The following is a 16,601-nucleotide window of genomic DNA, read 5'->3' on the forward strand; positions in this document are numbered from 1 at the left end:
GAAGGTAGAGGCAGACGAATTAGGAGTTCTCAAGGTTATCCTCAGCCACACAGTGAGTTTGAGGCCAGGCTGGACTGCATGAGACTGCCTCAAAAATCCACACCTACAACAAAATGTACAAATAGGTACAGGTACCAGTGACAGCCACCAGAGCAAGTGACTAGCCAGAAAGCAGGAAATGGCACGGCAGACAGGGCAGTGGAACAGGAAGGAGGCAAAAATGTTCATCAAAGAACTCGGTGGGGGCTGCCCGAAGGCTCCTGGGGACACTGCCAGATCAACCAGCAGAGCTGCCCAAGGGCTGTCCTGCCTTTGCAGCTTTCACCAGTTCTGCTAGGAAGGAGCTGACAAAGCTCAGCTCCATTTCCTTTCCCGGGGTCCCAGTGCTTGTGTCCACCAGAAGGCAGCATGGTCCAGTTCTTCCAACCTTACTAGCATCTTGTCAGTCTCACCATCCCAGGGTTCCACACAAGTGTCCAGTGAGTGCCCTGTCACACATAGGCTGGACAGTGAGTGTCCCAAGGCCCAGGACGGGACCATGGGTTGCGGAGGGAGTGGAGGACAGATAGGCAAATGTCAGCAGGAGGTCTTGAAGTAAACCTGGCCAGAACGTGGAATGCCAGCCTTCTTTATTCATTTATTAGTTTTGAGTCGGTCTTGCTATGTAGGCGAGGCTGGCACGGAACTCATGATTCTCCTGCCTTAACTCCCCTAGTGCTGGAATTACAAGGTGCACTGGACTGGAGCAAGTTTGTTTTTTTTTAACATTTTAATTTTATTATTTTTATGTGTATGAATGTATTGCATCCATGTGTATAAGTGCACCTGTGTCGTGCAATGTCTGCAGAGGTCAGAAGGAGGCATTGGATCTCCTGGAACTGGAGTTAGACAGTTGTTAGCCTCCATGTGGGTGATGGGAATTGAACCTGCAGTCAGTACTCTTAACCACTGAGCCATCTTTCTAGCCCTGGAGCTAGTAGAACCCAGAAGTTGATGGGGGCGGGGTGTCTCCTTTTAGAGTTCTTAGTCTCACTCATAAAAGAGGGGAAAATGGGGTTCTCTTTTAGGGTTCTTTTATAAAAGAATTTAAGAATGGAGTTAAGCAGAAGGACAATTTTATTAGAATTTAAGGAAAAAATTCTCAGGGCAGGCAAGATGCAAATCTCAGTAGCTGCTTTGAGGAGGAGAATGGAGGGGAGAAGGGAAAAGGCCATGAAGCCATACTGTTTAAAGCCTGCATGGAGGTCAGACACATGGAGACCATTAGCCACATGGTAGGGAGGGGAAGGACACTTTAGAGAAAAAGAGATCCAAGATGCTGGGGCTGCCCAAAGTGTTAGGGAAAGCATGGTTAGAAGAGGACTGCGGGGCGGCGGCCGGGCGGTTGGGGTGGGCGGGGAGCGCGGGAGCCGGGCCGCAGTTTGCAGCAGACCCTAGGTCTCGTTCTCACTAAGGAGACCCTGCCCCGGGGTGGCGCGGGACACACGACACGCGCGGATTCAGCGAATTAGCCGGGTTATTCACGGCTCGTGGTTGCGGGCGGCCTCTGCCTGCAAAGCAGAATTGCTCCCCGCGGGCCGGCAAGGCCGAGCTCTGTCCTTCACGTGGAGCGCAGGACCGCGCGCATCGAGGATGTGCCCTGCCCGGACCTTGAACTCAGTCCTGGCTCAACTTCGAGTATCCAGGACGAGTCTGTCTTTCCTGCCCAGCAGGACACTGGAATTTCAGGGTGGGGACAGGGAAATGGAACAAAGAGAAGTTGGATGAGTGAAGGCAGGCCACCTCCTGCTACTTTGTTGTCAGGACTGGATCAGAAGCCCTTATGGTAAGGCCCAGTGGGGAATACTGGAATTGCCTCTTTCCAAGAAAAGCCCATCTGCTTCCTGATCGTTTCCGTCTGATGCCGTGTTTAACAGGAGTGACTCCAGTTTCGTTGGGTCTGGTCTTTTGGGGCTCTGCGTGCAGGGACCTCAGACCAAAACTGGGGCCTCATAATATTTTTATTTTAAACAGAAGATTGGGGGGCCACTGGTGGCAGATCAGCGATGTTGAGGCAGCCAGGAGCCATCACAGGTGCCTGATAGGAGTCCCAGCAGCCTGTGTGGCCGATAGTACCATGTCTTCACAGGCCTTGTTACTTCTGAAGGTGGTTAAAAAAATTAAAAAAAAAACCTGCTAAGGCCCCAGACTAGCAAACTGTAAGGCTGGATTAGAGCCAAGGCCACCTGGCTCTTCTGTGTTTGTGACAGCTGTGCCACAGTGAAGTGACCTTGACCTCAAGTGGTACTGGGCCGTTGGGAGCTGGTGAGGATCCAAGACCTCAAGAAAATCCCTTTGACCTCCTTTTTTTTTCTTGTTGCTTATGCATTTGATGCCTTAGCCAAGGTGACTTTTAATCTGAAACCTAAGATTACAGAGATTGACCTCTGCTTTTCCTTTTGAGTTTTTTTAAGTTTTAAAGATTCATTTTATTTTTAATTATGTGAGGTGTGTGTCTGAGGCTGGGGTGGGGGTAGCATGTACATGTGAGTGAAGTGTCCTTGGAGGTCAGAGGAGGGCATCAGGTCCCATAAATCTGGAATTACAGGCATTTGTGAGCCACCAGATATAGGTGCTGGAATCCAAACTCTGGTCCTCCTGTTAGAACTGCAAATGGCTCTAAACCCCTGAGCCATCTCTTTTTAGCCCCCTCTTCTAAGAAAGAGTTATAGTTTTAACTCATGTGTAGGTCTGTGAGCCACCTTTATGTATGTGGGAACTTTGTTCACATGTAAATGTCTATTCTCCCTAGAGCACTTGTTGAAAACATTGTTCTTTCTCGTTGAATTATTATGGTCCCCTAGTCAAGCAACTGACCCCTTGTGCAAGGGCTGCTTCTGTTTTTCTTTTGAGTCAAGGTCTCATGAAGCCTAGACTGGCCTTGAACTTACTAAGGTCTTTGACTCCTGCCTGCACCTCCGACGTGCTCCCAGGTGTGTGCTCCCATATCTGGTTTGGGATACTTTTTTATTTATTTGTTTGGGTTTTTGTCCCTTTTTTTTTTTTGGTCTTTTTGAGACAGGGTCTCCCTGTAGCCCCAGCTGTCCTGGAACTCACTGTGTAGACCAGGCTGGCTTTGAACTCACAGAGATCCGCCTGCCTCTGCCTCCCAAGTGCTGGGACTAAAGGCGCGCGCCACCACACCCCACCCTGTTTTGTCTTTTTTGAGACAGGGTCTCCCTGTAACCCCAGCTGGCCTGGAACTTGCTATGTAGACCAGGCTGGCCTCCAGCTTACAGAAATCCGCCTGCTCCTGTCTCCCATTTTTTTTTTTTAAATAACATTACTATTGTTAATATTATTATTATTATTATTTTTAAAAATAACATTAAAAGTGTATTAGTTACTTTTCTTGTTGCTATGAGAAAATACTTGACAAAAACAACTTAGGGAAGGAAGGGTTCATCTTAGCTCACATGTGAGGGTGCAGTCATCCTGCATGGAGCTGTGTCAGCAGGAGAGACGAACCTGCTGTTGCTCGGCTGCTCTTTTCCCATTTATTTGTTTATCCTGTATGTGTGTGTCAGTGTGCATGCCATAGCCCACGTGTGGAGGTCAGAAGACACTTTGTGGGAGTAGGTTCTCTCCTACTATGTTGGTTCCAGGGATCAGACTCAAGCTGTCAGTCTTGTTGGCAAGTGCTGAGCTGTCTTGTACTAGGTCCCTTTTAATAGTTTTAAAACTAGTTTTATTCATTTTTCCTTATGTGTGTGTGTGGGCATGCTTGCCACAGCTCACACGTAAAAGTCAGAGGACAACCTGGGGAGATGGTTCTCTCCATCCACCATGTGGGTCTCAGGGAGCGAACTCAGGTCTCCAGACCATCTCTAAGCCATCTCAGCCCCTTCTTTTACTCAGTTCAGAACTCCTGCCCATGGGATGGTGTTAACTCATGGTTAGTGGTGGGTCTTCCTTCAGTTAAGATTCTCTGGTAACAACCTCACAGATACACCCTGTGATATGTCTACTAGGTGATTCCAGTTCAGTCAGGTTGGCAATGAGGTTTGACCTTGTGTTGACTGGATTTGTGGGACTAGAATTGTCTGTTTCTAGGAGTAAGGAGTTTTGCTTGGTGTCATGTTAGCTTTTGCCACTCTAAATAATAGCTGAGACAAGGCACACGCCTTGAATCCCAGCACTGGGAGGCAGAGGCAGGCAGATCTCTGTGAGTTCAAGGCCAGCCTGTTCTACATAGTGAGTTCCAGGACAGCTGGGGCTATAGGGAGACCCTGTCTCAAAAAGACCCCTCCCCCCCAAAGAATAGCTGAGACAATCAGCTTTTATTATAAAGAGAAAAGGTGAGGCTGGAGAGATGGCTCAGTGGTTAAGAGCACTGACTGCTCTTGCAGAAGACCCAGGTTCGATTCCTGTAGGAGAGGAAGTGCCAGGCTTAAGCACAGGCTACACTAAGAGAACACAGCTTCTGCTTTGAGAGCTCAGCCCACGCTTCCGCAAAATAGCCAACCTACTCGTGATCTGCCTGAATGAGGGGATCCTGCCCGGATCAGGAAGGGACACACCAACTTATGGGACACTGGGGGCAGGGGGAGAGGTATATAAGGCTTGCACTTCCCATCAATAAACGAGTCTGCAGCACCTCGTCTTGTGCCTGCTTCCACCCAACTCCCGGAGTCTGTGTGTTGATCCCACTCACCCCCACCTCGGCCAGAACCCTCGTTCCCTGAAGTCCCTCATGGGCTAGACCCATGAGGAAACCTACAACAGATTCCCAGCACCCACATGGAGGCTAACAAGTGTCTAACTCCAGTTCCAGGGGAATCTGACGTCCCCTTCTGACCTCCACAGGCATTGCACGACATGGGTGCACTTACCTACATGAAGGCAATATACTCATACCAATAAAACACAAAATAATAAATAAGAGTGTGGTGGTTTGAATGAAAATGTCCCCTATAGGCTCCAAGTATTTGAACATTTTGTCCTCAGATAATGGCGCTGTTTTGGGAGATTTTAGAAGGTGTGGCTATCACTGGGGTGCGCTTAGAGAGTTCTTATGCCTTGCCAGAACTCCAATCACTCTCTTGCTTCCTGTGCCTGCGTGATGATGTGAGAGTTTAGCTTCTGCTTCTCCTGCTCCAGCCATCTCCAGCCACCGTGGCTCCCTGCCATGACGAACTATAATTCCCCTGGAACTGTAAGCTCAGATAAACTCTTCCTTATATAAATTGCTTGGGTCAGTGTTTCTATCACAGCAACAGAAAAGTGACTAACCACTTAAAAATGAGAAGAGGGGCTGGATAGATGATTCAAGCATTAAGAGCACTGACTGCTCTTGCAGAGGACCCTGGTTCAATTCCCAGCATTCACATGGCGGCCAACAACTGTTTGTAACTCTAGTTCCAGGGAATCTGACGCCCTCATCTGATCTCCATGGCCATTGCACATCATGGGTGCATTTACACACATGCAGGCAATACACTCATACACATAAAATAAACAAAATAAAAAAAATTTTTTTTTTTGGTCTTTTTGAGACAGGGTCTCCCTATAGCCCCAGCTGTCCTGGAACTCACTGTGTAGACCAGGCTGGCCTTGAACTCACAGAGATCCGCCTGCCTCTGCCTCCCGAGTGCTAGGATTAAAGGCATGTGCCACCACTCCCAGCAAAAATTTTTTTAAAGAGAAAAGGTTGATTTTTGTCTCACGTTTTTGGAGGTTCCCATCCAGCAACAATTTGGCCTGTTGCTCTAGCCCAGGGTTGAGGCAACACATTGTGGTGTGAGGGGGTGCAGAGCCAAGCACCTGACAAAAACAATCAAGGAAGGAAAGGTTGATTCTGGCCCACAGTCCCAAGGCACAGGAACTCTCTGTGGGGAGATCATATACCCTGGAGCGCCAGGCAGCTGGTCACACTGTATCCATAGTCAGGAAACAGGTAGATACTGGTACTCAGTTCCCCCTTTATCTTTGTGTTCAGTCTGGAACCTCAGCCCATGGGATGGTGACACCCACAGTTAGCATGGGTCTTCCCTGCTCAGTCTCACCCTAGAAGCTCCTCATAGACATGCCCAGAGATTTGTCGCCTGGGTGATTCCAGATCCTGTCAAGTTGACAATATTAACTGTTATAATTGTAATACAAGATTTTTTTTTTAAGTTACTGTGTCTAATTTGCAACATTGTGTTAGGGGTTCTAATTCGCAACATTGTGTGGGGGACTTTGCATCCTGGGCTGAGGGATCCTGTGTGTCTCTGGGTTGCTGATCAGTGTGGCGTCCAGTCAAACTGGACTGTGCAGTGAGTGGGAATGAGTTCTTCCCTTTTCTGTTTCTGGACTAGTTTGTACTGGTTTTCTCTAAATGCAGAACTCACTTGAAGCCCTGTTTTCCTTCATGGGAGTTTATTGGTTGGTGATATAATTTCCTCACTCACTGCAGGGTTTTCTAATACTAATAAGCCAGTTTGGGAAATTGTATCTTTCAAGGAAGCTGATTATCTGCTAGCGACTAGTTACTGTCTGGTGTTGTCAGTAAGCTGATTACCTCAGGTATCTTGGTGGGACCTTGCAGGTGTCCCAAGTGCTGCTAATTAAATTAGTCTGCGTTCCCACAGCTGCCAGGAAGTCGCTGTAGTGTTGTTTCTGGTTGTCTTATGTGTGGGAACAGTCTGGGATTGCTACTGAAATGGGGCACTGGGACAGTCTGGGGTCTCTACTGAAATGGGGCACTGTGTATTGGGGTAGTCTAGGGTCTCTGGCCATAGGGTCTCTGAAATAGGGTACTGTATATGGGGAAGGTCCGGGTCTCTACTGAAAATGGGGCAGGCTTGTTAAAACCGGTCCTTGTTCACAGCTTAGTCTGTTCAGTTAACTGCATTAGAAGCAGTGTATGAAAACAAGAATGTATGATAAGCAGTGCCTAGTGTGTATCCCTGAGGGAAAGGAAGGTCTTGAAAGGTAGCCAGCTGGCTTGCCTGTTTTTCTCTTACCAGATCACTTGTCTCCTACCCAGCTGCAGGTGTCTTTGTCTCTACCCTCAGGGCTCCTGGCTTCACTGTTTTAACCCTTGTGTTCCTCAACATCCATTCCCACTTATGTATGTGATATGTATAGGCATCTTGTATTTTTCTCTGTGGGTCCATTTCCTTTACTGCCTACTGTGAGTTAACTCCTGCCTCCATATCCCCCTGTGATGCCTCTGGTTTGTGATGGGTCCTGACATCCCCCAGACTCAGATCAGAATCTGAACTTTCTGTCTTTTCTGGGCTCAGGTGGTGGAAGTTTGCCAGTCTTGTGGTCTTTTCAAGGATGCAGCTTGTGTTCTGGGGCTTCTGTCTGTCATCCCCTCCTTCTCCTCCCTTGGCCACTTTCTCTCATCTCTGGCTGTGCTTCCTCCCTCTGGCCTTGGGTTTAGTTTCTGATGCTTCCCCAAGTCCCAGGTGGTACCCCCATGGCTGCTTTGGGTAGTACTACTGGCTTCCTGTCCCCTCTCTGCTTCTCTAAGCCTTGCTGGCTCATGTGGGGACAACCTGGTTAGCTCAGAGTTGCAGGGAGGGTCTGTAGGATTTGTTCTGCAGAGGGCAGGTGCTCAGACCTGCCATGTCCCTACTTTCCCGTCACATGGGAAATCATCACCAACACTGTGCCCGTCCCACGTAGAGTCCAACCCTGCACCATTTGCACAGGTGTGGAAAAGGATTTGAAAGATTCCTGGGTCTTCTTGCCTGGACTTGACTCCTGTAGGTCAGGGTCATAAGCCCTTTCCAGGCGATGATGAATCAGACCTCTGGTAGAGGATCCAGTATATCCAGAAAATTCCAGAGTAGTCCTTTGGTGAAGAGCACCTCCCTGCCCTGTGAGTGGGCTGTCTGTTGAGTACAGACCAGGACAGAAGCCTGCATGCAGTCAGTGCTTCTGTGGTCAGTGGCCCATGTCTAGGCGGGCAAGGGCATCATATTGCCGTGAGCAGCCAGGAGAGACTGACCAGCTTTGGCCAGAATCCAGTGGGGCAGCTCCCTGGCCCTGGACCTAGTAGCCCTTAAAGAACCCAGACTTCCTTGGTATCCTGGAGATCAGAGTGTCCTCAGGAAGGTGGTGGCAGCAGGAGACTGAGCCCTAGTGTACCCTGGACTGTCCATGGCCACCAGGTTTGTCCCAGTCTTTTTTCCTTGACCTCTGCTCTAGCCCCAGATGGCCCAGCTCTACCTTGTGTCCGCACTACCCTGTTCAGGAGTACAGCCAGGCACGAGTGCCGCCATGCTCCCTCCTCCTGCCCCTGCTTTGGAGCCACTGGCTTATTGCAGCATGGCGTGGCTGTTCAGATGACATCATGCAGATTTGCTACTCTGTGCAGGTTGACATCACACCATGACACCCACACCAGAAGGAAGAAACAATGTTCTGTGGCCAGATGTGCCCAGGGGCCCCCTTAGCACCTACCGAGCAAGAGCCTCCTTCAGCTACAGGGAGCTGCTGCTCTTCTGGGAAGGCGAGGACGTGCTCCGCTTCAAGGTGAGGTCCCCATGAAGCCCAGGAGCATCTTTGTTACTGACAGAAATGACTTTGAAACATGGAAGCCCATGGCCCCCCTGGCTAGATCTGCTCTGGGTTGGCTCTTAGGCCAGCATGGGCCTGTCTCCTCTCACCTCAATATGGGCCACAGGATGTGGGGGGTTGGGGAGGGGGTGGACACAGATTGGGTTCTGAAGTCCCCAGCCCCATCCTCTCAGCTGAGCCTGATGTTCTTCATCTCGGGATTCTGGGTCAGACCAGGCCCCAGGCAGCTGTGGCCCTGAGTGGAGCCATAAGAACATACACATAAGCCTTTGCTTCTAAGTCAGCATCCTGTGACCTGTGCTTGTAGAAAACCATCTTCTCAGCTTTGGAGAATGACCCCCTCTTCGCCCGTTCACATGGGGCCGATCTGTCTCTGGAGAAGTACCGGGAACTGAACTTCCTCCGCTGCAAGCGGGTCTTTGAGTACGGCTTTTTCACTATGGAGGACCTGTGGGAGAACCCCCTGAGGGTCCCAGCATTGATTAACTGCCTGGGCATGTACGACTGGTCCCTGGCCAACAAATGCGTCCTCCATGTGCTGGTGAGTCTGCAGCAGTGAGTCGGGAGCCCATATCCACAGGGCCAGGCAGCATCAGAGACACGACCACGGCCACATGGTTCCTAGAATGTGGTGATAAGTCCAGATTCTCAGTGCTCTATGCAAATTTGTACCTGTAGGTTCTTGGATAAAATGCAGTACTGCAGAATTCACAGTCCTATAGGAAGAAGTGGGATGAGGAGTGTGTGGGGCGGTTGTTACATGTGCTGCAGCAGCAGACCTCAAGCAACAGTGCCTGCCCTACCGACCATCTATTACATTGCAGGTTTTTGGATCAACAGTCTTCAACTCTGGGTCTGAGCGGCATCTCGCATACATTGAGAAGATATATAGCATGGAGGTAAGGTTGAGGCTGAGCTCAGCCCAGTGCGGTCACCATACTGAGAGAACCATGGAGGAGGCAGGCCACAGGAGAGGCCCAGGAGGCCAGGCCCTCCTTATCCAAGCACCTGGCACTCTTCCTTACCCACTGGACATACTGGCCCTTAGCCTGTGTGGACTTAGCTTCTTGTCTGAATGAAGCCCCCGGTGGCTTCCTCTGACTGTATGTCACTAGGTGACATAGGCCGCTGCCAGCGGGTAGGAGTGGTATAGAGGCCGCCAGGGTGACTCAGTCAAGCCGTCATCTGGTTACTCAACACGTGGAGGCGTGACTGGTCCATGGCTTGCTCCTTCAAGGGCTGATGGTGGCAGGACCCCTATAAGAAGGTGCACTGAGAGCATCCCTCACCTGGCATCGCTTTGTGCTTCAACATTTAGATTTTTGGCTGTTTTGCTCTGACTGAACTGAGTCATGGGAGTAACACCAAGGCTATACGAACAACAGCTCACTACGATCCTGCTACTGAGGTAGGTGCTGTATTTCCTCCACCCTAGGCTCTGGGGTGGAGCGGAGGAAATGTCCTGAGCAAGCAGTTATTAGTCTAGAGTGCTGCCGTGTTCCCTCGGCAGAGGCCCCTGAAAGTATGCCTGTGCTGAGGTGGGGCGCCTTGGCCCTCCCTGCACAGCATGGTATCATCCACCAGCCTGGCTTACGTGTTCCTGCGGTGCCAGGTGGAGGCCATTGTTTTGTAGACTTTGTTATGAGCAGTGATGGGGCATATAGAGAATCAGGTGGCTTGTGCTCTGTGAGGTGTCCTAGGGGAGAATCATTCTTTCCAACCCCAGCCCTGATGCCTTCTGTGCCCACCTGTTCACAGACCTTTTACCCCGCTCTGTCCATCGCCACCTGGCTCCTCTGTTCCCTGCCAGCCACCTGGCATCTTTGTGACCATGTGTTGCTGGACATTGCCCAGAACATTGCTGTGCCCTGCTGTGTGTAGACACTGCCCTCTGCAGGGAGGTACTGTGGGGATAGGTCACTCCTGCTCTCTGGGAGCCCGCAGTTTGCAGGGTGGGAGGGAGGTTGGCCTCATGTTTAGGAGTGGTCAGTGCTGCATAGGGTATGGAGCCTCCTTCTTCCACTCACCTGAGGACCGTGTTCTGCTGCCGCTTTCACGAACTGGGGTGTGATGGAAAGGGAATGCAGACAGAAATTGAAGCTTGGTGGTGTTTGCTTACTGTCCACTTGCTTATTTATTAACATTTCTGTGGCCTCTGACCTGGGCTGCCGTGTGGTAAAAATAGACAGGATCACACTATGCACAGCCCCACACTGTGCACGGCCCCACACTGTGCATGGCCTATCAGGGTGGGACAAGTAAGAGAGGGACCACTGCTCAGCAGTGCAGGCTGTGCTCGTTGCTAGCACCTGGCCCCCATGGTTTCTTGAGCCTCTTGGTCTTTCTGACTCCTTGGCCCTGTCTCTTTTCACTGTATTCCAGTGCCTGTGGCTCCACAGGATTTGGTGGGAAGCCCATTCTGACTGGCAGTTGAGGACGGTGCCATACGGCTGCTGCAGGTTCAGGGCAGTGTCTTGGGCTATGAGGCAGTTCCTGCCGCCACCTACTTTTTCCTGGCCTCTGGGCTTCAAGTACATATGGCAGTGTGGTGTCAGATGCTCTGCACCTGACTGCCCTGTGTCTGGATGACAGATGTCTTCAGGGCTGCTGGGTGCTAGATGCAGCCACCAGACTGAATGGATAGCCTGTGAGCCCAGTGGACCTGTCTTGGCCATGAGGGAAGATGGGTGCCAAAGGGAGGGGACCAGACACCATTGTGAGGATGAGAGTATAGAGAGGGCAGCTGTGGTGACAGCTGGTGAAGATCCATGTGGCCTCTGGTGGTGACTTTGGGAAGACCTTCAGGGTAAATGGGGGCGGGTGGGGGATGTAGGGCCTGAGATAGCTGGACAGGGTGGGCCGTGAACCTGCTCACCTGCACTTTCAGCTGCTGGTGCTGAAGAGAACCCAGCCCAGCTGAAGGTGGGATACCCTCTAGTCCCATAGACCAAGAGCCAGTGGATCTTCCTTAGAACAGTACCCTGCCCCCCTTTCCCCAGTGGAACTTCAAGACTGTCTCCAGGCTGCTCACCCAGCACCTTACAGTACTTCAAGTACTGTCTGCTGGGTGAGAGGAGGAGCTCTCGGTGCATGTTTACAGTCCCCTCCTCTTTTACTGGAGGGTGCCAACAGAATCAGGAATTGCTTCAGGCATCCCTGCCAGTCACTGACTAGCATGGAGGTGATCAGCTGCAGGTAGTCTAGGCCAGATCCTCATCTTGCACCATTCTTTGGATGCCATCAAGCAGAACTACTTTGAGGGTCCACTCATCTTGCAAGTTCCCAGTGGCTACAGTGCCCTGGGCCAGGCACAGTAGCCCTGGCTCCAAGTCCCTTTCCTCCGGCTGGCCTGCTGTCTTATGGCCTTGTGCTCCATTGTGTCCCAAGAGGGGGGTTGTCCTAGTTCAGTGACCAGTTTATGCCTCTTGCTGTCCCAGAGTTCTTTCCTGTAGCTGTGTCTCCTAGGTGTTCACAGATGATCCTCCGTGGAGGAGTTCATAGATTGAGAGCAACACAAGAAAAATGGGCTTCATTTGATGGAAGTCAGGAGGGGATGTGGCAAGAAGTAAAAAAGGCATTTACTTCAAGAGCGCAGCCCATTGTGCCAGCCAGCAGTTCATTGTTTGAAAGACTGAGCGTCATTCTGTTTCCTCTGTAAGCCAGGTGATCTTGAGTATGCTGTTTCAAAAATAAGGTCAGCTTGGCCCATACAGGAAATAATATCCATTCTGACTGTTGGCTCAGACTTTGATCGTACATAGGAAGCTGATCTGTTGAAGAGGGAAAGCCATCCTGTGTCCCAGTCACTGATTATAATACTTGTTTCTTCCTTAGGAGTTTGTCATACATTCCCCGGATTTTGAGGCTGCCAAATTTTGGGTTGGCAACATGGGCAAGACGGCAACGCATGCGGTGGTGTTTGCCCAGCTGCACATGCCGGGTGGTCAGTGCCACGGGCTGCATTCCTTCCTGGTGCAGGTAGGACCCTTATGGGACCAGCATGGTAGGCAGTCCCCTGTGGCCATCTGCACAGACCTGTACTCCTGTGGAACACACCCATGCTGTAAGTCAACACGCAGTGTGCTCACTTTCAGACCACAGGCCCACAATGCTGCTAGAGACTCTTAGGAGCGAGGCTAAAAATATTTGGCAGGCCTGGCATGGTGGTGCCTGCCTATAATCCCAAGATGCAGAGGTAAGGCAGGATCCTGCGTTTGAGGCCAGTCTGGGCTGTGCAGTGAGAGTCCATCTCAAAAGTCAGAATCAACAAGAAGACCTTGGTGGTGCCTTCCTCCCTTCAGCAGTGCCTCTATCCTTAGCAGGATCTGTGCTGCCCTCTGGGACTGACTGATTGTCAGGGAGAGGAGCAGGCAATCCCCGGGGCATGAGTTGGAATGATGTTCACGCTCCTCATCCTTAGGTTGACATTCTTAGAAGTATCATGGGGAATGGAGCACGATTATTTGTGAGTTAAGCTTGACCTTAACTATCTCTGCAAATTCTTTCCCTGGTTCACAAAAGAGGACGCCCATAGGTGCTTTGTCATTTGTTTCTGGTGAATTAGAACTGGCACTAAGGGCCAGGCGTGGTGGCGCACGCCTTTAATCCCAGCACTCGGGAGGCAGAGGCAGGTGGATCTCTGTGAGTTCAAGGCCAGCCTGGTCTACATAGTGAGTTCCAGGCCAGCTGGGGCTATAGGGAGACCCTATCTCAAACAAAAACAAAACAAAACAAAACAAAAAAAAGAATTGGCACTAGTGGTGTATTATGTTTGATTGTTTGAAAAGCACCAACTATTTTTTGCCCTGTCCACCTCTCCTCCTGTGTTAGCTTTCTGTGGCTGTGAGAAAACACCAACATAATGGCTTCAGAGGAGGAAGGTTTATTCTAGCTCCGGTTTCTGAGTGGCAGCCCATGCTCACCTGGCATGCGTGCTTTTTCAGGCCTGTGGCAGCCCAGGTGTCCTGGGGGGAGCACAGCAGACTGAGCTGCCTACCTCATAGTACCAGGAAACAGTGAGTGAGGCAGGAAGCCAAGGGCCTCAGCAGCCCCTTCAGAAACACACGCTCACATCCTGATTTCCTCCCACCAGGCCCCCCTCCTCACAGCGCCATGGGCTGGCATCCTCACCTTCTACATATTGCCTTCAGGGGCCATTTAAGATCCGAACCACCACACTTTCTGTCTGTGTCTGAGTCTTGTCAGCTGTTCGTTTTTAGGCATTTGTTTGAAAAGGTTTTAAAAAGCTTGTGTCTGAGCTTGGTATAGTGGCATATACCCTTTTTTTTTTTTTTTTTTTTTTTTTTTCCGTCTATTTGAGAGAGGGTCTCCCTGTAGCCCCAACTGGTCTGGAGCTTGCTATGTAGACCAGGCTCTCGCTATGTAGACCAGGCTGGCCTTGAACTCACAGAGATCCTCCTGCTTCTGCCTCCTGAGTGCTGGAATTAAAGGCATGCGCCGCCACCTGGTTTGGTGGCATACACATTTAATCCCAGAACTCTGGAGGCAGAGGCAGGAGGATTTCTGTGAGATTAAAGCCAATCTGATCTACATAGCAAGTTCTAGACCAGCTGGGACTACCAGGAGACCCTGTCTCAAAAAATAAAGCAAAACAAAACAAAGAAAGAGCAAAAAGAATCTTTACTGAGCTTTACTGAAAGACTTCAGAAAGTTCAAAGATGCCTTATGTTTGGGTTTTGGCCTTTAAAAAGTTGTTTTTAGATATCTTTAAAGTTCAATTAAACCAGATTGACAGAATAAGAGCTGGTGGTTCTTATAAACAGCCAAGTTCCAAATGGTATGGATTCGGGCAACTCACCCTCTTCCCTCATCCTCCCTCTCTTCCTGCCTCCTTCCTCTCTCCTCTCCTTGTCTCTCCTTGTCTCTCCCTCTCAGTTCTGGGGGTTGGACTCAGGGCCTCCCACACGCTAAGCCCACACCCTGGGCTGTGCTTCCAGCTTCCATACATCTTCAGAGCATGGTGTCTCCCTCTAGGTGCCTCTGGTTCCCAGACTGGGTCATTCTGGCTGGTGTCCCCTGTTTTCTGGGGGGGTTGAGGTGGCCATGGTCTCCTCTGCTACATGCTAGTTGGTCTTATTTAGGACAGCAGCATCTCTAGACATTGCCACCCATCTCCTTGAAGGGAGGGAAGGTATCAGATCCTCTGCTGGCTGGCAGCCCCTGCTTTAGGTGGAATCAATCCTGTGTCCTTTCCATAGAGCCCTAGGTCAGGAATTGGAAGCTAGCTGGGTCAGAATTCCTTTAGGAAGTGTGTTTGATGAGCACCCATTGAGGGAGTGAGGTTTACCACAGTGGTGTTGGCTGTCTCTTCCACAGCACATGTGTGCACAGCCATTTTATCTCTGTTGGAACTCTACTGGAGGTCCTCTGTCAAGACCTGCATGGGATGCCTTAGAACCCCCCAAGTAATGTAGGCATCTGACCTGTCTTATGGCTGGTACAGCGACACACCACAGCCAGGGTTAAGACAGAGCCATTGGACTTGGAGACTAGAGTCAGGAGTCGGTATACTACTTTGAAGGCTGGAAGAGCTCCCTACTCACCACTCCCAGCCTTCCTGCCTCCCTCAGTTCCTGACTTCCTTGGCCAGCCGCTACACCGCGCCAGCCTCTGCCTCATCTCCATACAGCCTCTCTGTGCATCTGACCCCATTTGTCTCTCATAAGGATGCTTGACGTGGAGGTAGGGGCCCACCAGGGAATCCAGGGTGATCTCACACTGAGATACTTATCTCATTGCAGCATCAGAGACTCTTTCCACAAAAGATCACATCCCCAGATCTGGACGCATCACTCCTTAGAGACACAGGATGGCCGATAGATACTCAGAGCCACCTCCAGTCAGACATCACATCATCTGAGCACACCCATCTTGACTCTGCTGAGATCCTAACTGGCCATTTGTTCCCGTGACTTTGTGCAGATTCGGGACCCAAAGACCCTGCTTCCTATGCCGGGGGTGATAGTCGGTGACATGGGGAAGAAACTGGGGCAGAATGGCCTGGACAATGGGTGAGTGTCGCTGGCCTCACTGGACACCTGTGGCTCCCCCACCCCCAGGCCCTGAGATTGTTCATGAGTGGCAGGCTGGGGCCTGCTGTCAGTGCAGTACTCACCAGGAATGCAGGCTTCCGGGGACCTGGCTCAGATGTGGTGGGTAACAACATCTCCCCTCTTCAACAGCAGTTGTGTCAGTGTGCCAGAGGTCCAGCCTGCCCTGGCATTCTGTGGGCCAGCTTCCCAGAGTGTGGCCCTCCTAAAGACCACATTGGGCTGGGACCTCAGGCCAGGTGTGCCAGGCTATGTAGGACCTGCCTTCCCCTGTAAGGTCTCTTGATACTTGGCCTTAGCTGTCCACTGCTTAATCTACTGTGGATATCCATGTAGAGTCCCTGTGGAATAACTGGCTAAATGCTGGACAGATAGTGCTGAATGAGGGATGCTTTTGGCTCCTGCTCTAGCGCAGATGGGAAGCAGGCTTGATAGGTTGTGGCGTATGCCCTGAGTGCTTCAAAAGGGAGTAAAGACCCTGGATCAAGGTGAAGTCTAGAAGGACCTTAGCTGATTCTCCATAACCAGGCTGAGGCCCCAAGGTCAGTAGAGTGTCCAGATGGTTTGGGCTGGACAGTGTTCCAGGTGGAGGGACAGTGTGGTGAGGCTAGCCCCTGAGGAGTCTCGGGAGTATTGCTGAGTATTGTTCTCTGCTCCCCACATTGGCAGCAGAAACAGGGCGGGGCTCTGTCATTTTCACTATTTTCTCACTGGCTTCCATGCCTGTGCCTCAAGGGGTCCTGCTGAGCAACCGGGGCCGGGGGTGGGGGGTCCTCCTGTCTTCACATGTCTTGCTGTGCATGGGCTCTACCCAGTTCCAGGAGGCCTGGCCTGTGCACTTTGACTCCTCTCGGCCCATGAGATAACGTGACTATAGAAGAAGAGGCTGAAACAGAGTGTCCCCAAGCCATGCAACCTCTGCTGGGTCAGGAGCATTTGCCTCCCTTCTGCTCTGTGTGACTCTCAGCGAGTCACCTC

General features: G+C 50.9%; 1 protein-coding gene across 2 annotated transcripts in view; it reads left to right on the forward strand.

Annotated features, from left to right (window-relative positions):
* Positions 1-1,525: 1,525 nt before the first annotated feature.
* Acox3 (acyl-CoA oxidase 3, pristanoyl) overlaps positions 1,526-16,601 on the forward strand; it is a 40,088-nt gene continuing 25,012 nt past the window's right edge. The window contains exons 1-7 of one of the 2 annotated variants that reach the window (XM_008832836.3): positions 1,528-1,825; positions 8,351-8,508; positions 8,861-9,094; positions 9,378-9,452; positions 9,872-9,961; positions 12,388-12,531; positions 15,496-15,584. In XM_008832836.3, coding sequence (XP_008831058.1) covers positions 8,365-8,508; positions 8,861-9,094; positions 9,378-9,452; positions 9,872-9,961; positions 12,388-12,531; positions 15,496-15,584 — 776 coding nt within the window. In that variant the 5' untranslated portion in view covers positions 1,528-1,825; positions 8,351-8,364. Of the gene's footprint in view, positions 1,826-8,350; positions 8,509-8,860; positions 9,095-9,377; positions 9,453-9,871; positions 9,962-12,387; positions 12,532-15,495; positions 15,585-16,601 lie in introns of both variants that reach the window. The other variant, XM_029563420.1, reaches the window with a different exon arrangement.

This window comes from Nannospalax galili, unplaced genomic scaffold (assembly GCF_000622305.1).
Source record: "Nannospalax galili isolate Female #2095 unplaced genomic scaffold, S.galili_v1.0 scaffold436, whole genome shotgun sequence".
Classification (NCBI taxonomy): domain Eukaryota; kingdom Metazoa; phylum Chordata; class Mammalia; order Rodentia; family Spalacidae; genus Nannospalax; species Nannospalax galili.